The sequence below is a fragment of the Coregonus clupeaformis genome, chromosome 9 (genome assembly GCF_020615455.1).
Source record: "Coregonus clupeaformis isolate EN_2021a chromosome 9, ASM2061545v1, whole genome shotgun sequence".
NCBI lineage: Eukaryota > Metazoa > Chordata > Actinopteri > Salmoniformes > Salmonidae > Coregonus > Coregonus clupeaformis.
Window position 1 is genome coordinate 10,296,719 of NC_059200.1, and position 27,601 is coordinate 10,324,319.

Here is a 27,601-nt window from a genome sequence, read left to right on the forward strand (position 1 = left end):
CATCAGTTTATTTAGTAAATACTTTCTTAACACTTTTTTTTTTTTCTCAAAACTGCATTGTTGGTTAAGGGCTTGTAAGTAAGCATTTCACTGTAAGGTCTACACCTGTTGTATTCAGCGCATGTGACAAATAACATTTGATTTGATTTGTTAAACCATTCACAGCCATCTGCAGAGCTGAGGCTAGGTTATCTATGCTAGGCCTTGTCCCTTGGCCCTTCTTGTGGGCTGAGTTCTACTCAAGGCTGATGTTATTCACCAGAGTCCCCCTTACTAAACACAGTCATCAATCGACACACTACAGGCCAACATGGCAAGGTGTTTGTATCTCAGCTCCTTCCTTCTCACTAGGATGGTCAATATCTCCATGGGAGTCAAAACTTGCCTTATTAAAACCTGGACCCCACACAGCCAAGGCAGAGCAATCAGCGTCCACTTGGCCCTACACACCGACTCTCAAAAGAACAGGTAGGTGATTTGCAATTACTAATAAGTTTAGTTTTTAGGTTGCTTGTAACCATATATTTTATCTACTGTACATTTTAATTATGTGTTTATACTGCTCTTTCTCTGTTCTCACCCGGAGCCATATAATAGCAAGTATCTCTACAATGGGTGTCACATTGGGTGACTGCTGATAAATGTTAATTCAGCTGGCTGAGGATGAAAATCTTTTAATATGCTTTGATAAATAAAAAATAAAAGATGTTTGACCTTTTCAAAGATATTGATTAAGATAAATTAATGTACTCTATATCTGGAAAGTAATGGTTTATAACAAGGTTGAGCTCTTCCTTTCAAGATAGTTCTGATTTTTACAGCTCGTCAGAGGACAAAGTCACAATACACTTTGTTAACCAAGATGGCATCAAAACCATTGAAGGAGAGACCCTGTTGGACATTGTCGTAAACAAAAACTTGGACATAAGTGGTTTTGGTATATAAACAGCAAAAATAGACGAGGAGAATATGTATCACTGTATGTTGCCTTTAATGTATAAAAACAATCTACTATCCATGTGTCTTTAAGGCTTTTATTGTGTCTTCTGATGTTCTTCAGGTGCATGTGAGGGGACATCCACCTGTCATCTCATTTTTGACAAGACATTTTATGAGAAAATGGAACAAACGGTGGATGAGGAGATGGATATGCTAGATCTAGTTTACAGGCTTACCAAGACGTGAGTAAAACATTTTTAGTGCTCTGACAGTGTACATGTGTTATGTAGAGCTTTCATTAGTTTGTGGAAATGTTATGATTTACATACACGATCAAGGCTCAAACAAAACAGGCACACACACATTTTCTTGATTTACTCCAGCCAGGGCCTGACTGCTGAACTGACGCAGAAGCAACAGGGTGCAGTAAATTCAGTAATTCAGTAAAACAAATCTGAAGTTGTTTATGTAAATGTTCTGAAACTATCTGCTTCTGATTGACAGGTCCCGTCTTGGTTGCCAGGTAACAGTGCAGAAGTGGATGGATGGTATGACTGTCCAAGTGCCCCAAGGGGTGAGGGACCCTGTGGGATCTAAAGGCAGCCAGTGATCCTTCATGCAACCTGCTACCCCTCACACCTACTGTACCAAGTCTAATCATCATCAACATCAAACATCCCCAGGAACATATCACTCAGGACCACTCTGACATCTACCCTTTGCCCTACCAATCAACTAGCTTGAAGTAGCTTCTGTTGTAGAATCAGTTGTAGCAATTACATGTTAGCGGTACATAGCATTAAAAAATATATACTGCCAGCAGGGGGCCATTGCCTAAAGTGGCATGCATTAAGAAGTAATTTCTGTAATTAGAAATAGTAAGTTATTAAGTGTTACAAACATTGTTTGTAGCTCTGTGACAAGTCACCTAGCCTGCTGGCTTCATAATGTTTTCTTGTTTTTATGTTAACCTGCCCGGGGACTGCAGACGGAAATTAGCTGCTAGCTAAATCTGATACAACACATATTTTCTCAAGTGTACTGAGACTAATATATTTGATGTACATTGTCCCTGCTCAAATAAACTCAATAAATACACTCAATTAATAAATAAAAGGAAACCTTTAGAAATATGGACCAGCTTTATTCAGTAGAGCTCTGCAAATTGCTGTTAGCTAGACATTCATTATACAGAAGGAGGTACCATAAACCACATAAAATTCCCTACAATTAATTTTGTTGAAAAGTTTGACCCACTTATTAAAACCACTTAATCTTTGTGCAAAACAATAAGTTGCTAATTAACCATGTCTTTTTTTAATATTATGCCTAGAATGCTGGGACTGAGAAGGCATGGGAAAACATATTCAGAGATGTTCAGGGCCAACATCATTTATTATAAGTGGTGCCATCAACATAAACTCGTACACACATTGATATGAAGGTTAACGCCACATTTGATTCTTGTTAAAAGTTATTGTTCTAGGATAAAATATGCCTAAACACAAACAATGATGTGGTAAAAGTGGTACAGTATGTGTTATTATATATTTAAGACCGTTATATCAATGCATCTAAATGAGATCTATACATGAGGCTCCATTTTGGCAAATGCGAAATAGCACTGAACTGTGCAAAAACATATATTTTTTTTTTACTCACTATATGCAATGTGATTTACATTGGTAATTTTTCTTTAGCGATAAAAATTAGAAGTAGGCGATTACTTATTAACCAGATGTGAACTATACAGCAGGAATATGTGTTGCACACCATGCAATCACTTTACAGTATTTGGAACTCAGTTTGGATACTATTCCATCTCAGGTATTTATATTGTTACAATTATTCTGTATGTTTTTTGTGTGCAAAACAGAATCCAGGTAAGCCCATGAAAACTTTAATAAATGTGTATGTGTTTGCCCATATACAAATTGTGCATCTTATACCTAATTTGCCTCACATTTTGGCGTTTTTACTTTTTCACCGACAGATTATCACTGCCCCTCCAGTAAACACACACATCACATTGATGTCAAGATGTCTGGTCCTTATTCATAGCCTCAATCATTTTCTATACAGAAGCATTAAGCATCCCCACTCAGTTGGAAGAAGTGCTCTGTCTGAGTGGTTTGAGTAAATAACACTCATTTCCACTGAGTAACTACACACAGGACATTGCAGAGACTGTTGAAATTGCTCATCAAGTTGACTCGTTTGACAAGATGAACTGCAAGTACCAACCCCTTCAGTCTTGACCATGTGACAGTCTTACTGCCTTGCTTACCTTTCATTAAACATCCTTCATACATTCATCTGCATTCATCAATAATCCCAATGCCTGCATTCAATCTGCACCATCCAACTAGGCAAAAACCGGTTGAATCAATGTTGTTTCCGCGTCATTTCAACCAAAAAATTAAATGTGATGATGTTGAATCCATGTGGAAAACTGATTTGATTTGCAAAAAGTCATCAATTTAAGGGAATCTTGTAATTTTTTCACCCAATTTTTTACCTAAATCCAATGACATGTTGAAATGGTTTGTTGTTTTCATGTTGAATTCATCTTAGATGACAACTCAACCTAATGTAAATCAAAATTAGACGTTGAACTGACGTCTGTGCCAAGTGGGATCCTTCATTGACTTAATTCATAATTTAGCAATAAATACATACAAAGAGGAGGATGAAATAATCCAGGATTATCTACATTCTGATAACCCATTATAAAACACCAAATGATGAGCATTAACAATCAGACAACTGAGTCCTCACCATGTAATAGCTTTGTGGCATTTTCTGTTGGTTCCGACATTTTACTTTGCCACTGGAGTTTACTTATGAGGAGCTCTTTTTCGATCGCTTTTGCATCTGAGTGGCCATTCTTGCTGTCACTTGAGTTGAAGTATTCTCTCACAGTATTTCTGACAGTTGCTGGCAGTTTTATTCTAATAGTGTGGCTGATTGCACTTGCAGTTTTGTGGCTGATTGTTCTTGCAGTCTTGTGGCTGACTGTGCTTGCAGTTTTGCCATGAGTTTTAGATGATGTGTGGGAGAGAGGGGTGCACCCAACGCCCAACTGTTCAGGGACCACTTCACCACGGTGAATATCTATTTTGGCCTTTGCTCCTTTCTCGTTATTGGCAGATTGTCTGGTTGACACAGAATGCAGGACCAGTGGAGTGTTTTGACCATAGAACACTGTCTGCGGTATGTGGAGCTGCATACTTTGGGCCAGCAGTTCTGCATTTTCCTGATGTTCTCTCCCTGTGTCAGACACCAGATAGACTCCACACTCTTCCACAGATTGATCAGACTGTTTTTTAACCAGCATTCTGTTAGAGGAGGTTTAAAATGTACTTCTTTCTTGACAGCCTGTTTTTTTTCTTTTTCTCAGCTGTATGTGTGCAATGGATGTTTCTTTGGTCTGCCCCTTTGACTCTGACGTCTCGAACACTTTATCCTTCTGGTGCACCTGCTCCCCTCTCCAATCAGAGAGAATCTTCTCACTGTCATCTGGTTGAGGGACAGGGCTTTGACTATTCTCACCTTTTAAACTACAGAGGCTTTGAGTGAGCATCTGGTGGTCTTCTCTATTCTGAATCCTAATAGAACGGTAATGCTCCTTGTCTTCCTCTCTCTCATCATACTCATTATACCAGTCCAAAACCTCGGGTGCCTGAGCCACTGCCGCTGGGAATGTCATGCTCCAGTCTTTTGGGAATTTCTTCGGGGTGTCTGGAGTGAGAGGGCGTAAACGTGCCGACATGCCGAAAAGGAAGGGGAGGGAGTTGGACTCGTTGGGAGAGGACACACAGTCGGAGCAGAAGGAGAAGGCGCTGTCTATAGAGCTCAGAGAGGAGCTAGATGGGGAGGTGGCTGTGGAGGACAGGCTGGAGAAACTGGACCTGTTGGACACGGCCAGCCTCTGGGCAGGGTGCCAGAACCTAGAGGCTACCTGAGGGGACCTCCAGAAGGCATACCTAGACTTGCTGCCACCTACCCTGGGGCTACTGTCCCCCTTTAGTAGCCCCTTAGTGTGGGATTTGTGTGTGTGTTGGGAGTGGTCTGCACGGCCACACATCACTGCTGCATCGCAGCTGGACTGGCGGGCGACAGGAGTGTAGAGCTGGCTGTGGGGCCCCAACCGGGGGGAGCCTAGACACACAATGGGCTCCGAGGAGCAGCGGGCTGAGCGAAGACTCTGGGTCCCCATCAAGGAGCAGATAGACCCACTGGAGAGGGAAGACATTAAGTCTAGATTCCCACAGCTATAAGCGCTGTCCTCGTTCACATGTTGCTTTTTCAAGGAGTCAACCTCATTCAGAAGCCCCAAAATCTCTTTCTCTTCTTTCAAGACCAGTTTCCCCAGTGGCAGGAAAAAGGGTTCCCTGTTAGGAGAGTGAAGTCCTTCTTGCTTCTCACAGTCCCAATGATCAGACGAGTAGACCTGCTGGTAAGACTCCACTAAAAGAAAAAACACAAAAATATCAAATTGAGAGCACATGGTTACCATGAAAATGCTAAAATAGTGTAGAAACACTTATCTAACATAGATCTCACCCATGACATCCTCTACAGTTCCTTGTTCATTCTTTGGCTCAGTGAAAATGCACTCAACATCTTCACCAAAAATGGCTGGGGTGTTTTCAATGAGGAGTTGAACAAGAGCTGCAACCTGCATGGGAGACATGAAAAACTAATTGAGGCAGAAACCTTTAACAAATAGGTAGCACACGTACATTATCTACTCATGGATGATAATGATATTTTCTTGCTAGCTAAAACACTAGTCAGTACACATGAAAAGTACTTTCAATTCAATGTATTATTCCAATTTACACAGAAACAGACAACTTATATCTTATAAGTTAACTTTGATGTGTTTAGAACTCTTGAGAACTGTTTTTATCTTGGTGATGTTTCACAGCAACACAAAGGTCAAACACTAGATCAATGTGCTGACGTTTAATTGGCATAATAATTGTGTAGGCCAAATTGTGTCGCAGACAACAATGTACCAGCTAGACTGTTTTTGATCCTCTGCAAATTAAACGTAATTCATTTCTTAGCCTTGACATTATGTTGCTCTTTAAAATGATTATTTTAGCAGTAAGCTGCTGAAGAGATAGAAAATGCCTATTCCAAAAGCAGTACCAAATATGAACTGACAATTTCAGCATATACAGTGGGGTCCCAAATTATTGACACCCTTGATAAAAATGAGCAAAACTGACTGTGTAAAATAAATAATTTAAATACTGATCTACTGTATGCAATAAAAGGGGAAATTATATTATTTTATACTAATACAATTGCTCAGAGAAAGATTTTGTTTAAGAAGTAATAATAGTTTTTCTCAAAAAGGTAGAGGTCAACTTTATTGACACCGGTAAAGATTCTTATGAATAAAGTATTCAAAAGTGTAGTATTTGGTCCCATATTCCTAGCACGCAATGAGTACATCAAGCTTGTGACTCTACAAACTTGTTGGATGCATTTGGTTGTGTTTCAGATTATTTTGTGCCCAATAGAAATTAATGGTAAAAAATGCATTGTGTAATTTTGGAATCACTTTTATTGTAAATAAGAACAGAATATGTTTCTAAACACTTCTACATTAATTTGGATGCTACCATGATTACAGATAATCCTGAATTAATCATGAATAATGAAGAATGAGAAAGTTACAGAGTGTCAAAGATCATACCACCAAGACATGCTTACCTCCCCTGTTATTGGTGATGATGAGAGGTTAGCATGTCTTGGGGGTATGATCTTTGACCATACATTGTATAGTAGTCGGGTGCTGGATCCTTATAGTCCATAGTGAAAGACATGGTCAGCACACAATAGTACTCTATGGATATTTTATAAGTACCATAAATCATCTTCAATAATTAATTTATTTCTCTGTGTACAAAATACAGAGAAAAAAAATTAATCCATGAATTATTGAATATGTTTTATGGTACTTCTAAAATATGCATTGGGTACTATTGTTGTTGGGCAGGGGATCCCTCAGTAAATTTACCTTTTTAGTGGACTGACTCTCCTCCTCCGGCCCAGTGGGAACAGGCAGCCACAGCATGTTGGGAGCGATACAGAGGGCCAGGTTGAAAGCGTTCATCTGGTTCTCCTGCGAGCGCTTCTGGATGTGGTAGAGAAGGGCGAACAGGTAGTGGAGCAAGGTAACATTATCCTCTGGAAGCTGGCTCAATAGTCTGAGGGTACAGAAAATGAAATACCATTAATACCCCAACGGCTAATTGAGGCTAGTAATGTAGAGTGGCTGATGCACACAATGATTCAAACCTTGAAACCTGTGGCTGGCAGAAAAGCTAAATAAAAGGACATATCAAACAATAGTCTTTAATAGAGGTTAAATGCCCTCAATAAAATGAATTCAATAGTTTTGTGCATCTAGAATAACGCACCGAACTGCCATGCTTGTCTTTCAGTTCCAATAGCATTCTCAGCACTTCATGTCCTGTTTTCAAAGTCATTCAACATCTCTCTTTTTTATCTCAATATCCTTGAAAAACCACACAGAGCACATTTAACAAATGAAGAGGGAGTGCAGTAGCAGAGAGAACAGTCTATGACTAGGGTGGTTGGAGTTTTTGAAAATGTTTAGGGCCTTCCTCTGACCCAGTATAGAGGTCCTGGATGGCAGGAAGCTTGGCCCCAGTGATGTACTGGGCCGTACACGCTACCCTCTGTAGTGCCTTGCGGTTGGAGGCCGAGCAGTTGCCATACCAGGCAATGATGCTCTCAATGGTGCAGCTGTATAACTTTTTGAGGATCTGAGGACCCATGCCAAATCTTTTCAGTCTCCTGAGGGGGAATAGGCTTTGTCGTGCCCTCTTCACGACTGTCTTGGTGTGTTTGGACCATGATAGTTTGTTTGTGATGTGGACACCAAGGAACTTGAAGCTCTCAACCTGTTCCACTACAGCCCCGTCGATGAGAATGGGGGCTTGCTAAGTCCTCTTTTTTTTCCTGTTGTCCACAATCATCTCATTTACATTTACGTCATTTAGCAGACACGCTTATCCAGAGCGACTTACAGTTAGTTATTATTATTATTATTATTATTTTTTCATACTGGCCCCCCGTGGGAATCGAACCCACAACCCTGGCGTTGCAAACACCATGCTCTACCAACTGAGCTACCTCCCTGCCGGCCATTCCCTCCCCTACCTTGGACGACGCTGGGCCAATTGTACGCCACCCCAATGGTCTTCCGGTTGCGGCCGGCTACAGCAGAGCCTGGATTCGAACCAGGATCTCTAGTGGCACAGCCATGCAGTGCCTTAGACCACTGCGCCACTCGGGAGGTCTTGATCACTGCGCCCTCTCCTTTGTCTTGATCACGTTGAGGGAGAGTTTGTTATCTTGGCACCACACGGCCAGGTCTCTGACCTCCTCCCTATAGGCTGTCTCATCGTTGTTGGTGATCAGGCCTACCACTGTTGTGTCGTCGGCAAACTTAATGATGGTGTTGGAGTCATTATATAAGAGGTGGCCAACCCTTCTGGAGAGCTAGAGGGTGCAGGCTTTTGTTTAATCCCTGCTCTAACACACTTGTCTTATGCTTATCAAGGAACTGATGAGACCTAATTTATTTTAGCCACTCATCAAAAAAAACATAATGTATTTGTGTCTCACCTTTTTATCAACTCAATCTTGTCCTCAATATCATCAGCCGCCATGACATCCATCCACTTCTCATACAAAACAGTACTGAGCACACTGCCAGGGAGGTTGCGCAGAAAGTCCTGTTCATTCAAATATAGTAGTCTTAGCAATCAAAATCTATACAGTACAGAATGAAAATAGTGACTTTTAACTTTTCGTCCTCCATTTTAACATGCTACTGTTACTGCTGGCCATAATATCTATGTTTTAAATCCTATGCAGGCTAGTAAGTAATCTAAAACACAAGTGTGACTTCAGAAAGCACTTACAGTGATGACTGATGCAGCAACAAACACAGATTCCCCCTCCAGCTGAACGCTGTTGTCGGAGTTCAGTCTCTCCTTCAGCTCCCGGCAAGTCTTAGCATTGGCCGAGCGCCGGAAGATCCCTGTAGTGGTGGGGCCCTCGTGATACAACAGATTCAGCAAGTCCTGTATGGACAATAGATAACGGATCAGACATAATATGTAGTTTGTAGCCGCAACTACAAGCTGTGAATAATTTGCCCACCATGACTGATATTATCCTAATTTGCCCATCATGATTGTTATTATCTTCGCAGCTTTCCCAACAGTAGAGAGTTCTGTAATACTTTATATTTTTTCATAAATGAGCGGATGACAACTCACCATGATGGGTCTGGGTAGGTTTCCATGACGACAGATGGAGGACAATGAAAGACCAAAGAGCTTGTGAGGAGTGGTGGGGGATTCAGGATATCCACCTGCTTGGCTGCCATGTCTTCTTAGGGCCCAGTCTATCAGAGACCTCTTTCTCTTGATATGTTTCTGAGTTGAATCTGATGGAAATTATGAACAGCACATTCTTTAGAAACTCTTTGAGTGACAGATATGTGGTTGTCTAAATAATGAACAGACATAAAGCCTGTTTGATCCATATTAATACAAACCTGCTTTCAGCTAAACCCACATTGCAGAAAAAATGATTAAAACAGTATCTTGAGTAACAAATAAATGCTATTCCCAGAAAATAACCTACACTTAAGAAAATGGTTTGGGTGCTCTATAGAACCCTTTTTAAAAATGTTCAATAAAGAACTGCAAAGGACCACTGTCATTACAACCCTTTTCTGGTACTACATATAACCTTTATTTAATGGTTTTTATAGAACTTTTATGGTGCTGTAAGAACCCTTTCTCATTAAGGTTCTATAAAGAACTATTCTCAATCTCAAAGGTTCTACAACAAAAACTTTTGAAGAACCGCAAAGGGTTCTTTATTCTTTATTTAGCCATATTATATTGTTTTGTGTTGAATTAAGTTCCATAGATGTTATTATTGTGTTATTTGACAAGTTGAATCAGGTATACTAGCTCTGGAATATATCAAATACAAGGAATGACTGGGGGTCGCCGAGGAGAGGTTTGAGAACCACTAATTTAGACAACAGTTCTTAATTGACACAAGGCCTTACCAAATTTTTCTCTTTACCCCATGGCAAAATGTGTAGAATTGTAGGAAGACACTGTTGCTGGCCATATTCAACGTTTTTGTTAATCCCTTTGGCACATTCTTCAGATGTAAGTGGTATATTTTCAAAACTCTAAGTACAAAACTCTAAACTGATAACCCTTGTAATGCTCCCTATCTTATGTTTAGAACCTTTGATTGTGCAATTATTGGGGTTTCACACATCTTTCACCCCTGCAAAATAAACGTTTTCTGTGAAATACCATGAGAATATTATTTTTTTGCCATTTAGCAGACACTCTTATCCACACCGACTTACAATTAGTGCATTCATCTTAAGATAGCTACAGTTGAAGTCGGAAGTTTACATACACCTTAGCCAAATACATTTAAACTCAGTTTTTCACAATTCCTGACATTTAATCCTAGTAAAAATTCCCTGTCTTAGGTCAGTTAGGATCGCCACTTTATTTTAAGAATGTGAAATGTCAGAATAATAGTAGAGAGAATGATTTATTTCAGCTTTTATTTCTTTCATCACATTCCCAGTGGGTCAGAAGTTTACATACACTCAATTAGTATTTGGAAGCATTGCCTTTAAATTATTTAACCTGGGTGAAACGTTTCGGGTAGCCTTCCACAAAGTTGGGTGAATTTTGGCCCATTCCTCCTGACAGAGCTGGTGTAACTGAGTCAGGTTTGTAGGCCTCCTTGCTCGCACACACTTTTTCAGTTCTGCCCACAAATGTTCTATAGGATTGAGGTCAGGGCTTTGTGATGGCCACTCCAATACCTTGACTTTGTTGTCCTTAAGCCATTTTGCCACAACTTTGGAAGTATGCTTGGGGTCATTGTCCATTTGGAAGACCCATTTGTGACCAAGCTTTAACTTCCTGACTGATGTCTTGAGATGTTGCTTCAATATATCCACATCATTTTCCTTCCTCATGATGCCATCTATTTTGTGAAGTGCACCAGTCCCTCCTGCAGCAAAGCACCCCCACAGCATGATGCTGCCACCCCTGTGCTTCACAGTTGGGATGGTGTTCTTCGGCTTGCAAGCTGACCCCTTTTTCCTCCAAACATAACGATGGTCATTATGGCCAAACAGTTCTATTTTTGTTTCATCAGCCCAGAGGACATTTCTCCAAAAAGTATGATCTTTGTCCCCATGTGCAGTTGTAAACCGTAGTCTGGCTTTTCTATGGCGGTTTTGGAGCAGTGGCTTCTTCCTTGCTGAGTGGCCTTTCAGGTTATGTCGATATAGGACTTGTTTAACTGTGGATATAGATACTTTTGTACCTGTTTCCTCCAGCATCTTCACAAGGTCCTTTGCTGTTGTTCTGGGATTGATTTGCACTTTTCGCACCAAAGAACGTTAATCTCTAGGAGACAGAACGCGTCTCCTTACTGAGCGGTATGACGGCTGTGTGGACCCATGGTGTTTATACTTATTATTGTTTGTACAGATGAACGTGGAACCTTCAGGCATTTGGAAATTGCTCCCAAGGATGAACCAGACTTGTAGAGGTTGACAATTATTTTTCTGAGGTCTTGGCTGATTTCTTTTGATTTTCCCATGATGTCAAGCAAAGAGGCACTGAGTTTGAAGGTAGGCCTTGAAATTCATCCACAGGTACACCTCCAATTGACTCAAATTATGTCAATTAGCATATCAGAAGCTTCTAAAGCCATGACATCATTTTCTGGAATTTTCCAAGCTGTTTAAAGGCACAGTCAACTTAGTGTATGTAAACTTCTGACCCACTGGAATTGTGATACAGTGAATTATAAGTGAAATAATCTGTCTGTAAACAATTGTTGGAAAAATTACTTGTGTCATGCACAAAGTAGATGTCCTAACCGACTTGCCAAAACTATAGTTTGTTAAAAAGAAATGTGTGTAGTGGTTGAAAAACGAGTTTTAATGACTCCAACCTAACTGACTGTAAACTTCTGACTTCAACTGTAGGTGAGACAACAACACATCACAATAGTATAATGTACATTTTCCCCCAACAAAGTATTTATCAGCAAAGTCAGTGCTAGTGGGAAAAGAGAAGTGCCGGGAGGCGCCGTGAGAGTTACATTTTGTTTAGTCACCAATACATCATGTAATGATAGGCTCCCGAGTGGCGCAGTGGTCTAAGGCACTGTATCTCAGTGCTTGAGGAGTCACTACAGACCCCCTGGTTCAATTCCAGGCTGTATCACAACCGGCCGTGATTGGGAGTCCCATAGGGTGGTGCACAGTTGTCCAGGTTTGGCCGGTGTAGGCCGTCATTGTAAATAAGAATTTGTTCTTAACTGACTTGCCTAGTTAAATAAAGGTAAAATAAAATAGGCCCATCATTTAATCCAATAGCAAAAAATACAGTAACTGTTATTTTTGAAGTGCTGAATAGAAAGAATAGTAGATGGTAAATATAATTTTCCATCCAGTATTTGACTATAACTTCACATGCAATATTTGTATCCAAAGGCAAGCATGTTGAGAAATACTGTATGTCAGTCTTACAGTTTCATTATCCAGTTTTATTATCCTTATCCAGTTCAAGAATAAGGGTATTGTAAAGTAGTTGACTACTGTAAAAACGTACCACAGTGTTGTATGCCATTTCTGCCCCATGCAACATGTACAACATCACCTTCTTTTTTTACATGACTTGTCAACTGAAACAGTGTCTCTCTGCTTGAAATTCATCAGCTTACAGTGTATCAATGAAATTCAGATAATGAGTGGAATATATTGTTATATACAACCCAGGTATTTCAAATAGTAGCACATAGAGTAACTCTTTCCACTTTGTCCTATTGAAGCACACCGGCTGATGAAGAATGATGATGCATTATATGATCTGGTTTTACCATATATGATCTGGTTTTACCTTCCAACATAAATGAATGTCAAATTGATACATTTATGAGTAAAAAATATAGAAATGTATAGTGTTAAAGTATATGCGTTAACTAGGCACTACATAATTTTGGTTAAGTAGTTATCCGTTTTGAGCAGTATTGTTAACAAATTACAAGAAAATCGTGTCAAAAGTAAAGTGAATACTTAGACATTTTTATAAGCGGATACTTAGATGATCTGTTTGGATTTTTGTGCATAGAGTTCTGAAAGTGTACCACGTACTTGTGAAAATTGCACCAAAATGATTGAAAAAAAATTGTATATACATTAACTAGGTACTACATAGTTTTGGTTCAGTAGTTATCAGTTTTGAGCAGTTTGATTAAGTGATAGTTAATTGTATTGTTAACAAATGACAAGAAAATCATATCAAAAGTAAAGTGAGTATTGCATTTTGAAAAGAGACTTAGATTGAAAGAGAAAATGTTACATTTCAGTCATTTAGCAGACGCTCACATCCAGAGCAACTTACAGTTAGTGAGTGCATACATTTTCATACTGGCCCCCAATGGGAATCAAACCCACAACCCTGGCGTTGCAAACGCCATGCTCTACCAACTGAGCTACACAGGACCATGCTAAGGGTTTTGAAACATGAGCCATTTTGATGATCTGTTCAGATTTTTGTGCTTAGAGTTGTGAAAATGTACCACATACTGAAGTGATAAAAAAAAAACTGTAATGGCATAACCACACCCAAAAATATTCGAATGAGCCGCCATCCCTACATTTGTATTATAACTTAAAGAGGAAAGAGTCATTATGGTTGCACATAGAACCATCACCCTTACCAAAGAACCATTGATTAACCTTGTTTTCTAAGTATGCAGACACAGACAGGGACAATACAGCTACAAAGGCATACATGAGAAGACATGGATGTGAGCACTGATGGCTGGTGGAAAAAGTAAAATACTTGGGTCTTGCCATAAATTGTTTGGTAGAAAACTTTGGCATTACAGGACAGCCGCTGAAAACACCATTAAAAGGCACAATGCAGAGAAATCACCATACATGTTTTTTCAGATACACTTTTCACATCGGTGCATAGAAATGACCTGGCAGAATAATTTATTTGGCATTTGAGAATACATTATTAATTATAAAGAGCAGCAAAAAGCTTAATTATAAAATCATTTGTATTACTTTTTTCCAGAATGTTATGTTAAGACAGAGAGACAGTATGCTATACCTCCAACAAGCAATGGCACATTTAAAACACTGTAATTATTCGAATTACAGGAAGCGGATTCCGATAACGTCCGTAGAACTACATGTGCTACCGCGATAGGAAGTTATTTACTATCTCCATTCTAAATAAACCACTTCCGTAAAGAGGGCTAGATAATTGATGTGTAGAAAGTAGAAAACGTTTAACAAAATGCACTAAAGAAAATTTTATTTTCTATCCCTGTTGTGTATATCAGTGGAACTTGGTAAAAATCAATACATGCCAGCATCTCTCTCTCTCTCTCTCTCTCTCTCTCTCTCTCTCTCTCTCTCTCTCTCTCTCTCTCTCTCTCTCTCTCTCTCTCTCTCTCTCTCTCTCTCTCTCTCTCTCTCTCTCTCTCTCTCTCTCTCTCTCTCTCTCTCTCTCTCTCTCTCTCTCTCTCTCTCTCTCTCTCTTAGTGAAAGTTAATGAAGGATTCACCTGCTCGGCCATGTCCTCCCCCTTCAGCCTTTAGCCTGAGGATGAAGCAAGGGCCGGAAGCGTCTTTGAGAAGGTGATCAAGGTAGAGGCTCCCATCTACAGTCAGGATGTTGTTGGTGACTGCCAAGGCTTTGCGGTCCGTTTCCCTCAAGGAGTTTAGGATAATACTGAAGGGATGCTCATGACCTGTCAGACATGACACATGTAGATCTGATCAGATCAGGTTTTTGTGTAGAATTGGAGAATGCATTCACTCACTGCTGCTACCATTTCTGTTTAATCATGACTGATGATGTTAATCATAGTCTCCTGAGTGGCGCAGTGGTCTAAGGCACTGCATCGCAGTGCTAGCTGTGCCACTAGAGATCCTGGTTCGAATCCAGGCTCTGTCGCAGCCGGCCGCGACCGGGAGACTCATGGGCGGCGCACAATTGGCCCAGCGTTGTCCAGGTAGGGGAGGGAATGGCCGGCAGGGATGTAGCTCAGTTGATAGAGCATGGCGTTTGCAACGCCAGAGTTGTGGGTTCGATTCCCACGGGGGACCAGTTTGAAAAAAACAAAAAATTACAAAAATATATATATATGTATTCACTAACTGTAAGTCGCTCTGGATAAGAGCGTCTGCTAAATGACTAAAATGTAAATGTAAAATGTATGTGGTCTGGATGGTCAAGTGGTTAGTGCTGTTGCTCCTGGTACATGTATATACCACTGTCACAGTAGGATTGAATCCGGCCTGGTAATCTGTCATTAGCTTACGATCTATTCAAATAAACCAACAAAATCGAAAGGAGTGGGAAGTGGTCAAAAGGCAAAATCGAAAAGGAGCAATTAAATTATGCTAGATACATGATGAATCACACGCCCCTTATAATTACATGGGCTTAAAGACAAAACAAATGTTAGATAAAAATGGTTGCAGTCTTACCAATCCTAACCGATTTTCTTTCAAACTGAGATCACCTACATTTCCCAGGGTACATTTTGTTGCTGCTGATTCAAATGAGCACTAAATTATATTATTTTCTACCAGTATTGACTTGAGACAATGAGGTATGTGCCCTTTAGACAGAATAGCATGCAGTTGTATGAGACATTTATTCCAGACACACAAAGGCCCCCATGAATCCCTCCTCCGATCCCCTAGACGCTTAATATGCCTTGGCTTTGTGTAGAGGCTCCTGTAGCCATGTCGCCAGATTACAGTTTCAAGTCACAAACCCTCCATGTGAACACACCTAGGATGAGTACTGACCAAAAACCTACCCAAATGAAATATTGGTTTGGTTTGGGTAATCCCTTGACTACACAGAAACACTATGGTCTAAAACCCAAGCCAAGCCAAGTGTGCCTCCATCCTGACTGTGTTTGGAGGCGTGTTTCAGTGCACAGTGATAGTACTGACGCATTTCCTCACCGATAAGAGGGTATGGGGCTTCCTCTCTCCCTGAGACAACCCAGAGGCGGTAGTCAGTGGGTCTGCCCTGTGGGAGTAGAAAAATACAATTATGTTTAGGAGGAAGAAAGGAAAATCAGAGATATCTACACGCCCAGGCATGGTCAGAGACAGGAAATGCACAAAACGTTGTCAATTATCCTTGTTCCTCTTGTGATACTCTTCTGGCCTACTCTAATGATCTAGGAGTAAAACTTTAGGCTAGTGGTAGCGGAGAATTATCTAAATTCTAAAGAGTAAACCTTAAAAAACTAAACAAATGATTTACTTAAACATGTTGCAACATGTGTAACATTGCAGAGCTTGGAGAGCTTGAGTCTAGGTCAGGGCTCTCCAACCCTGTTCCTGGAGAGCTACTGTCCTGTAGGTTTTTGCTCCAACCCTAATCTAGCGCACCTGATTCTCCAGGAACAGGGTTGGAGAAACCTGGTCTAGGTCTTGCATGATTATCTTCAACTTTAAAAAAGAAATAATATATTATTCTATAATGATAGTAATTTATTTTTTTCATACATAATACAAACAGAAAATCCATACAGAAAAAATATGGATTACATCTAATAATAGAGCTAAGACATAATGACTACAGTAACTAGTGGCTACAACTCACAGTGAGTCTTAACTGTTGGGTGAGGATCCTGATGACTTTGTCAATGTCGTCTTTATTGTTCACATTCACAGTTGTCTACATTAAAACAAAACACAAATGCGTACACAAAGATTGTCTGAGGTTACTTTAATAAATGTCATGTTAACTAGGAAAAGTCATACATTCATTCAATGTAATTAATTTAGAACTTTAACTTTTGGGGGAAATTATCAATAAGCATTGGAGAAGCAGTAGTAGTTGTAGATGAGTGAATTCCCTTACCATTGCACTATTTCCAATATTCATGAAAACAACCTTCATGGTTAGAATGCTGGGATATTCCACTTTCTTGGATTTGGTGATGTGCCTGTGGCAAATAGGAATACAGTGGGGGGAAAAAGTATTTAGTCAGCCACCAATTGTGCAAGTTCTCCCACTTAAAAAGATGAGAGAGGCCTGTAATTTTCATCATAGGTACACGTCAACTATGACAGACAAATTGAGAGAGAAAAAAATCCAGAAAATCACATTGTAGGATTTTTAATGAATTTATTTGCATATTATGGTGGAAAATAAGTATTTGGTCACCTACAAACAAGCAAGATATCTGGCTCTCACAGACCTGTAACTTCTTCTTTAAGAGGCTCCTCTGTCCTCCACTCGTTACCTGTATTAATGGCACATGTTTGAACTTGTTATCAGTATAAAAGACACCTGTCCACAACCTCAAACAGTCACACTCCAAACTCCACTATGGCCAAGACCAAAGAGCTGTCAAAGGACACCAGAAACAAAATTGTAGACCTGCACCAGGCTGGGAAGACTGAATCTGCAATAGGTAAGCAGCTTGGTTTGAAGAAATCAACTGTGGGAGCAATTATTAGGAAATGGAAGACATACAAGACCACTGATAATCTCCCTCGATCTGGGGCTCCACGCAAGATCTCACCCCGTGGGGTCAAAATGATCACAAGAACGGTGAGCAAAAATCCCAGAACCACACAGGGGGACCTAGTGAATGACCTGCAGAGAGCTGGGACCAAAGTAACAAAGCCTACCATCAGTAACACACTACGCCGTCAGGGACTCAAATCCTGCAGTGCCAGACGTGTCCCCCTGCTTAAGCCAGTACATGTCCAGGCCCGTCTGAAGTTTGCTAGAGTGCATTTGGATGATCCAGAAGAGGATTGGGAGAATGTCATATGGTCAGATGAAACCAAAATATAACTTTTTGGTAAAAACTCAACTCGTCGTGTTTGGAGGACAAAGAATGCTGAGTTGCATCCAAAGAACACCATACCTACTGTGAAGCATGGGGGTGGAAACATCATGCTTTGGGGCTGTTTTTTCTGCAAAGGGACCAGGACGACTGATCCGTGTAAAGGAAAGAATGAATGGGGCCATGTATCGTGAGATTTTGAGTGAAAACCTCCTTCCATCAGCAAGGGCATTGAAGATGAAACGTGGCTGGGTCTTTCAGCATGACAATGATCCCAAACACACCGCCCGGGCAACGAAGGAGTGGCTTCGTAAGAAGCATTTCAAGGTCCTGGAGTGGCCTAGCCAGTCTCCAGATCTCAACCCCATAGAAAATCTTTGGAGGGAGTTGAAAGTCTGTGTTGCCCAGCGACAGCCCCAAAACATCACTGCTCTAGAGGAGATCTGCATGGAGGAATGGGCCAAAATACCAGCAACAGTGTGTGAAAACCTTGTGAAGACTTACAGAAAACGTTTGACCTGTGTCATTGCCAACAAAGGGTATATAACGAAGTATTGAGAAACGTTTGTTATTGACCAAATACTTATTTTCCACCATAATTTGCAAATAAATTCATTAAAAATCCTACAATGTGATTTTCTGGATTTTTTTTCTTCTCATTTTGTCTGTCATAGTTGACGTGTACCTATGATGAAAATTACAGGCCTCTCTCATCTTTTTAAGTGGGAGAACTTGCACAATTAGTGGCTGACTAAATACTTTTTTCCCCCACTGTTTATTAGTGCTATATATGTCTGGAATGTGCCTGCATCAGATATATACATAGTCCTACACTCTTAGAAAGAATTGTTCCAACAGGGTTCTTCGGCTGTCCCCACAAGATAACCCTTTTTAGTTCCAGGTAGAACCATTTTTGGTTCCATGTAGAACCTCTGTGAAAAGGGTTCTACATAGAACCCAAAAGGGTTTTACCTGGAACCAAAAAGGGTTCTCCAAAGGGTTCTCCTATGGGGACAGCCAAATAACCCTTTTAGGTTCTAGATAGCACCTTTTTTTCTAAGAGTGTCGACATTTAATTTCAGAAGTCATTTTCTATATTGTACACTTGGGTTTTGTAAGTATTTCCTTACCATTGTAAAGCTGAAAGCCATTTCTCCTTCGCCTCAGATGAACTGATAGGGAAGACAAATGTCATATTTTCCCCCCCCAAGTTTAATGTTAATCTATTATTCTGGCAATTGAAAATGTGATTTTGATGAAATGCCATGTTCTTACCAAAAATGACCAGATTGGAGTAGCCTACCTGAGAGTCACCACGTAATTGGTGGTAGGCCAGCCAATGACAAAAGAGTTCTTTGAGCTCAGTTTTCTCTCTGCAACCTCTTCCATGCAAGAAGCCAACCACATCTCACACAGCCTCACGCTCTCCTTCAGTTTGAGGCTTGAGGAAGACCTGCAAGACAACAGGGTAGATACACCACTATCAGCTATCTATCAGTACAAATACAACGTTAATTGCAATCATCAATTACATTATATATATTTTTTAATTAAAGTGTCACTCTCGTCCTAAGATTATCAAAATCTGCACAATTGACATAAATAACAAAATGCTCACTTCTAATATGCCATTGTTAGTTCTCATCTATTCCCATTCATCTTGTTCAGTAAGTGGACATTCTTTTTAGATGCTGAGGACTAACTTTGATTTAGTGATGATGAGTGTGTCACTGAAAAGGAACAAGTGTCTCTCTTGGGTCTGCGGTCCAGTGCTGAGCTGCATGCGCTCCTCCATCACAAACTCTGCACTCTGGGACGTTAGGCTCTGGATCAGCTGTGCTCTTGGTGATGGGACTGGGACGCCATCCCTAAAGACAAAAACCACTCTGTAAAGGCGATATCATGTCTCTGGCAATGATTCAGTTAATTGTACTTTTAATTTAATTGAATCCCCTTGGGTGACTTTGCCTTGAGTCTCCCATCAAACAGGCATTTGCAATACATGTATCACATCACAGAAAAAACACACAGGGGTTACATACTTTGTAGGGGTTACATATTTGAATAATTTAACTATTTAGATGTCTGATACTCATGGGAATGCATGGCTTCTGGGCACCGGTTGTATATAAGTGATGTTTATTTAAGTTTAATTGTATTTAAATAATTCAATGTTCAACAAATATGAGTGTGTCTGATCTGACGACTCAAATACTTGCCTAAGGGAAATGGAACTACAACGTAGCTCCCAGTAGCACACAAACATGTCAAATGACAATTATTTATTTAGTATCAATGTTGAAATCACTATGATTGTTGCTGCAAATACAAAAGCATGTACTACAGTACTGATTGTCTGCCTTGAAAAAGTTATTTGTACATGACTGTGAGACAAAAAAGGGCACAGAGAGGGAATCCAGACATCTACAGAATGAAGTGTGGATTGATAGCCATCTTTTGTAAACCAAGCCAACCAAAAGGTAGATAGAGACTAAATTCTCTTCCATTTTTATAGGAGCTAATCCAAGATGGCAAGAGCCCCACGTGCCATATTTCAAAGGGGTTGTTTGTGTTACCCCTCACTGTTTATCTGCCGTTACCATGATAGAGCAGCTCTGAGGCCAAATAAAGGCAGGAATTATTTGCAGATGGCAGCGCTACAGACCTTGGGACTGTGGAGTGCTGTGTGCGTTATGCGTCACTGAGACAGTGAGCTAGAGCAGGGCTTGGAGAAGAGAGGAGGATCAAACATGAAAACAAAATGTTAGCCACTCCACAGCTCAAGGGCAGTACAAACGTCTTTGGAGAAACTAGATTGATGAAACTGAGAGTATAGAAAACCACACAAGCCTATCCATAGGTCGGATGGGGCATTTGCATTCTTCTGCTGAATTCTAATGTCACGCCCTGGCTCGGGGGACTCTTAAATGTTGAGCCAGGGTGTGGAATTTCTGTTACATTTTCTATGTTTTCGTTCTAGATCGTTTAGATCTATGTTGGCCAGGGTGGTTCCCAATCAGAGGCAGCTGTAGCTCGTTGTCTCTGATTGGGGACCATACTTAGGCAGTCTGTTTTCACTAGTTTATTGTGGGATCTTGTTCCGAAAGGTTTGTGTTGTAACCTAGGACTTCACGTATCGTTCGTTTGTTGTTTTGGTTCGTGTGTGTACTGAATAAAGAATGTACGCTTATCACGCTGCGCCTTGGTCTGCTTCATCTGTCGACGATCGTGACAACTAACAAAACATACCTTAACCAGTATGACAGGATGTCGTTCAATAACTCATCACAACATAAGTCTACCAGTCTGCTTCGAGTTTGCTTTTATGGCAAATGCAGCGGCAGGGCCTGTGCAAAGCTGACAGCAGTACAAATATTGTATTACTGAACAATAACAATGGCTGGAAAAACGTAGATTTTCCTGTCAGATGAGACTGTTATTATGGCTGAGCAGTGAGTAAACAGAAGCAGTCACTGACATGAGACAAATGGAGCTGTTAATACAAATAGCATGAGTAAAAAGGGGAAACAAGCCTGGAGACAAGTGTGTAGACAGACAGACAGACAGACAGACAGACAGACAGATGGTTGGGCACTGCAAGTGGCAGTACTGTTTATATGGCTGACCTGCTGTGGCCCTTTGGTTTGCTGAAGGCCTTTGTGATGGCTGATTGGCCAGAGTGTCTTCGCTGAAGCGTTGTCCTCATTTTCTATGAGAAAAAACATCAATTTTCCGATCAAGGATGAGATAAACAAATCATTCATTCCTGGAGCCAAAAGTGGCTTGGTAAAGGGGTAGTTCACCCATATTAACAACATTAGATGATTCCCTACCTTGAAAGTAGTGTATTGAACAGGATAGACTGTTTAAATTTACATTTTACATTTCAGTTATTTAGCGGACGCTCTTATCCAGAGCAACTTACAGTTAGTGCATTCATCTTATGATGGCTAGGTGAGACAACCACATATCTCAGTCATAGTAAGTACATTTTCCCTCAATAAAGTAGCTGTCAGCAAAGTCAGTGCTAATACGAAAAGTAGAGTGTTAGTTAGCTGATGTTGTAGGTGCTGTGTGCCCACAGAACGCAGTCCTACAGACTGCATTTGTTACACTGCCACCAACTGCTAACTTTACCAGTTTAATTATGCTTAATTAAAGCGCACAAAGACTTGTGGAAAATAATTATTGAGAGGAGATCATGTTTTCATTGTTATTAATTACTGTTATTATTTCATTACACATGACCAACCTTCAAAGTGATTGGATTGTCTTTCCTAATGACTTGGTTTGCAGTGACCTTCATGTAATTTTGCTGAGGAGAGCCTTGTTTTGACCATGCACTGTAATTTAGAACACATTAACGCAGCAGGAAAATAAGTTTGCAGTCAGTGACAGAGAAGTAAAGAAAGTCAGCAGGCAGTCACTGACAATTTTGCCCACTGGGTAGAGCCCATGTAAAATTGGTAATACCAGGAATTGATATCTGTAGGCCTACTCTGTACATGGTTAGTAGGGCCGGGACGATATCAGTTTTGCGATATTCGTTAGTATCGTGGCAAGGAAACAAAACACTAAGCGGATTTAACTTATTTAGGAAAACAACCCTAATTTTGGAAACAAACATCCCTATGTTGTCATCCAAAGTCACATGTATTTATTTCCCAAGCTATAGCACACAATATTTTACATATAGCAGGTTTTTAAAGGACCAAAGAGTTTGGTCTGCTTCGTGTTTACATTTTTGCCATGGAAAAAATATTGCGATACTGGTATCGTCACAGCCCTAATGGTTAGTCATTTATCATCCATAAAACAACACATTTCACTGCGCCTATCCGGTGTACAGTATGTGACAATAAAAAAAAATATATATCAAATTGTAGGCTACTGCATCTCATAAAGTACAATACAATATAATTGTAGCACTGCATAAATAAATAACTAACATGTTTTTTCCATAGCTGATGGAAAGCAGCATGTGGGATAGGTGCATCTGTTTCCTGCCTCTGCTAGGCAGCTGTGGAGTGTAGGAAGGCCTCACCATCCCGTCAGTATTATTAGCCCATGGTGATAGAGCTACACAATGCTGCCGGGGGGTTTAAAATAGAATGCTCAACTCCTCAACATTTAATCTGTGTGGTCCAATTTTTTGGTCCATTTGGATGGACACAAAAATAGAAATATTGATACACTTGTTATGTATTGTGTGCTGTGCAAGTATTTTCTATGGTATTGCAAATCTCTCTATATATGACATCATTTACATTTGATTCATCCACCTCCATTTTGTCTTGATTTTCTTAAATGAAAGCCAATATTGCCTCTGTCAAGGACTGTTAATGTCCATCTGCATTATTACTATGTGGAACTTAGCTTTCCTACTCTACAATCCAGCTTGTATGCAGTAAATGTGCACACTGATTTTTATTTTATTTATTTTTTAAATGTATTTATTTATTTATTATTATTATTATTATTTTTATTACGGGGTAGATCAGCTTAATATTGCATATAGATTGTAACTTCCATCAATGTAATTGTCTGCATCACTTCCAATCCTCCATGTTTTATATATATATAATAGGCATACAGTGGGGGAAAAAAGTATTTAGTCAGCCACCAATTGTGCAAGTTCTCCCACTTAAAAAGATGAGAGAGGCCTGTAATTTTCATCATAGGTACACGTCAACTATGACAGACAAAATGAGAAGAAAAAAAAATCCAGAAAATCACATTGTAGGATTTTTAATGAATTTATTTGCAAATTATGGTGGAAAATAAGTATTTGTTCAATAACAAAAGTTTCTCAATACTTTGTTATATACCCTTTGTTGGCAATGACACAGGTCAAACGTTTTCTGTAAGTCTTCACAAGGTTTTCACACACTGTTGCTGGTATTTTGGCCCATTCCTCCATGCAGATCTCCTCTAGAGCAGTGATGTTTTGGGGCTGTCGCTGGGCAACACGGACTTTCAACTCCCTCCAAAGATTTTCTATGGGGTTGAGATCTGGAGACTGGCTAGGCCACTCCAGGACCTTGAAATGCTTCTTACGAAGCCACTCCTTCGTTGCCCGGGCGGTGTGTTTGGGATCATTGTCATGCTGAAAGACCCAGCCACGTTTCATCTTCAATGCCCTTGCTGATGGAAGGAGGTTTTCACTCAAAATCTCATGATACATGGCCCCATTCATTCTTTCCTTTACACGGATCAGTCGTCCTGGTCCCTTTGCAGAAAAACAGCCCCAAAGCATGATGTTTCCACCCCCATGCTTCACAGTAGGTATGGTGTTCGTTGGATGCAACTCAGCATTCTTTGTCCTCCAAACATGACGAGTTGAGTTTTTACCAAAAAGTTATATTTTGGTTTAATCTGACCATATGACATTCTCCCAATCCTCTTCTGGATCATCCAAATGCACTCTAGCAAACTTCAGACGGGCCTGGACATGTACTGGCTTAAGCAGGGGGACACATCTGGCACTGCAGGATTTGAGTCCCTGGCGGCGTAGTGTGTTACTGATGGTAGGCTTTGTTACTTTGGTCCCAGCTCTCTGCAGGTCATTCACTAGGTCCCCCCGTGTGGTTCTGGGATTTTTGCTAACCGTTCTTGTGATCATTTTGACCCCACGGGGTGAGATCTTGCGTGGAGCCCCAGATCGAGGGAGATTATCAGTGATCTTGTATGTCTTCCATTTCCTAATAATTGCTCCCACAGTTGATTTCTTCAAACCAAGCTGCTTACCTATTGCAGATTCAGTCTTCCCAGCCTGGTGCAGGTCTACAATTTTATTTCTGGTGTCCTTTGACAGCTCTTTGGTCTTGGCCATAGTGGAGTTTGGAGTGTGACTGTTTGAGGTTGTGGACAGGTGTCTTTTATACTGATAACAAGTTCAAACAGGTGCCATTAATACAGGTAACGAGTGGAGGACAGAGGAGCCTCTTAAAGAACAAGTTACAGGTCTGTGAGAGCCAGATATCTTGCTTGTTTGTAGGTGACCAAATACTTATTTTCCACCATAATTTGCAAATAAATTCATAAAAAATCCTACAATGTGATATTCTGGAAAAAAAATTCTCAATTTTTCTGTCATAGTTGACGTGTACCTATGATGAAAATTACAGGCCTCTCTCATCTTTTTAAGTGGGAGAACTTGCACAATTGGTGGCTGACTAAATACATATACATATATATATATACATACATACACACATACACATATACATACACATATACAAATCCCCGCCTTATCTTAGCTCATTGGTCACCATAGCAGCACCCACCCGTAGTCTGCGGGTGGTGGCTGACTAATTGGTGGCTGACTAAATACATATACATATATATATATACATACATACACACATACACATATACATACACATATACAAATCCCCGCCTTATCTTAGCTCATTGGTCACCATAGCAGCACCCACCCGTAGTCTGCGCTCCAGCAGGTATATCTCACTGGTCATTCCCAAAGCCAACACCTCCTTTGGCCGCCATTCCTTCCAGTTCTCTGCTGTCAATGACTGGAACGAATTGCAAAAATCTCTGAAGCTGGAGACTCTTATCTCCCTCAATAACTTTAAGCATCAGTTGTCAGAGCACCTTACCGATCACTGCACCTGTACACAGCCCATCTGAAATTAGCCCACCCAACTACCTCATCCCTATATTGTTATTTATTTTGCTCTTTTGCACCCCAGTATCTCTATTTGCACATAATCTCTTGCACATCTAGCATTCCAGTGTTAATACTATTGTAATTATTCTGCACTATAGCCTATTTATTGCCTTACCTCCATAACTTGCTACATTTGCACACACTGTATATATATTTTCTGTTGTATTTCTGACTTTATGTTTTTTTTACCCCATATGTAACTCTGTGTTGTTTTTATTGCACTACTTTGCTTTATCTTGGCCAGGTCGCAGTTGTAAATGAGAACCTGTTCTCAACTGGCTTACCTGGTTAAATAAAGGTGAAAAAAAAAAAAAAATACATACATACACATACATATCCTTTAAAAAATATATATTCCCCTTTATTACTTTCCAACCCCACCACCCTTTCCCTAATTGGAGTAAACTAGTGAACAACAATGCTTAGGCCTCTACTTCCAGCTTATACTTACTATATACATTTTATGGACACAGTCAATTTTACAATAATTATATTTTGTTAGTTTTTTCTCCTGAACTTCTTCTACTCTCAACCTCTCCGATCATTTTTGTGATGTCCATCCGGTTTGCTTCTATATGCCATATCTTTCTAACTGTGCTCTTTCACAAAAGCTCCCAACCTACAACCTGTATACTTATTATGGACACAGTATGCTTACATTATACAATCCATCTTGTATGCAGTAGATGTGCACACTGATTATTGTTATATAAAATAATTAGTTGGGTATCATTGTGTAGCTGTCTTCTCCAACCATATATAGTGTAGGATGGTGAATTCAATTTCAACCTTGGATCCTCAAGCCCAGTGATGTAAAGAGACCACACACAAGTTCCATTAACATGATAGGTAAGTGAGAGGATAATACAGAGGAGAGGAGACTGCCATTGTCGACATACATCTAAGTTGTAGGACATGCTATGTAAAACCTTGATACAGCTTTCAGCCTGATTTACAGAGATGAATACAAAATATTATTCTACATTCTAAACATTAATCTACTCTTTGTAGATGTACTATAGGTGTATCCTCTCTCTCTCTCTCTCTCTCTCTCTCTCTCTCTCTCTCTCTCTCTCTCTCTCTCACTCTCTCACACACACACACACACACACACACACACACACACACACACACACACACACACACACACACACACACACACACAGTGAATTGAGATCGCACAGTACCTACTGTAGAACATTAAAGACAATAAAGTATGATTAGTACTTACCTTCTCCTTCTCTTGAATACTTGACTCATTGCAGTTTACTTTGCAGTGGGGGCCAATGCTTTGTTGAGGGGTCATCTTTTTAAGCCCAGAAGGTCACAAACGAAGTCACATACTGTAATGTCCTAGTGCACTTCGATGCTGCCGTTCACTACATAGGAACATTTTAAAAACTTGTAAAAGTCTGGCAGAGAGGTAGCAAGCAATTAGAGTCACACTTTGCTTGACAAAATAATTGGTTTGTGCTGACAGCCCTGTACAGTGGCACCCTTTTCCCAAACCCCACTGCTTTCTGGGCTGGGCCTCCCACTTTCCTCCTCACTGACTAAATAAGGATATCCCAACCTAGTCTCCTCACACTGTAGCCAGTGTGCATGCAGCACACTGAGGATGGGGCAGACAGTCGGTCAAGAGGACCTTCTCAGGTTACAGTTCATTACCCAGCCTTCACCCAGGGGGCACTGTAGTATATGATGAATGGTGGTCGTCATGGCTGATGAACAAAAGGAGTCTGCTCATACTGAACATTGATCATAAGGTTTATTCAGACCACAAGCTTCAGCATGAGTAACAGACACGCGTGGTCCGGAGAGCAGTGTCCTCCCATTCTAATTTCTGCTCTGTCCTATCTTCTTCGTTCACCCCTATTTATAACCAATGCAACAAGATGGCTCCCTCTTCTGGCCAGTTTACAATACACTTCCTGTCTATTATATGTTACATTATACTAACCATTGTCTTGTGATACTAACATAACCAACATTCTATTTCTTCATG

At 40.3% G+C, this 27,601-nt stretch overlaps 1 protein-coding gene across 1 annotated transcript; it reads right to left on the reverse strand.

The window, feature by feature from the left end:
- Window positions 1-2,062: 2,062 nt before the first annotated feature.
- On the reverse strand, window positions 2,063-27,075 carry LOC121573721 (rho GTPase-activating protein 20). The gene is made up of 15 exons (XM_041885912.1): window positions 26,828-27,075; window positions 21,536-21,618; window positions 19,613-19,777; window positions 19,213-19,362; window positions 19,040-19,081; window positions 16,973-17,057; window positions 16,712-16,786; window positions 16,063-16,129; window positions 14,646-14,831; window positions 9,273-9,442; window positions 8,913-9,074; window positions 8,614-8,723; window positions 6,977-7,166; window positions 5,506-5,620; window positions 2,063-5,409 (listed from the first exon to the last, which is right to left on the reverse strand). The coding sequence occupies exons 1-15, from the start codon at window positions 26,900-26,902 to the stop codon at window positions 4,292-4,294; spliced, it is 2,793 nt and encodes a 930-aa protein (XP_041741846.1). The 5' UTR covers window positions 26,903-27,075; the 3' UTR covers window positions 2,063-4,291.
- Between the last annotated feature and the right edge of the window lie 526 nt (window positions 27,076-27,601).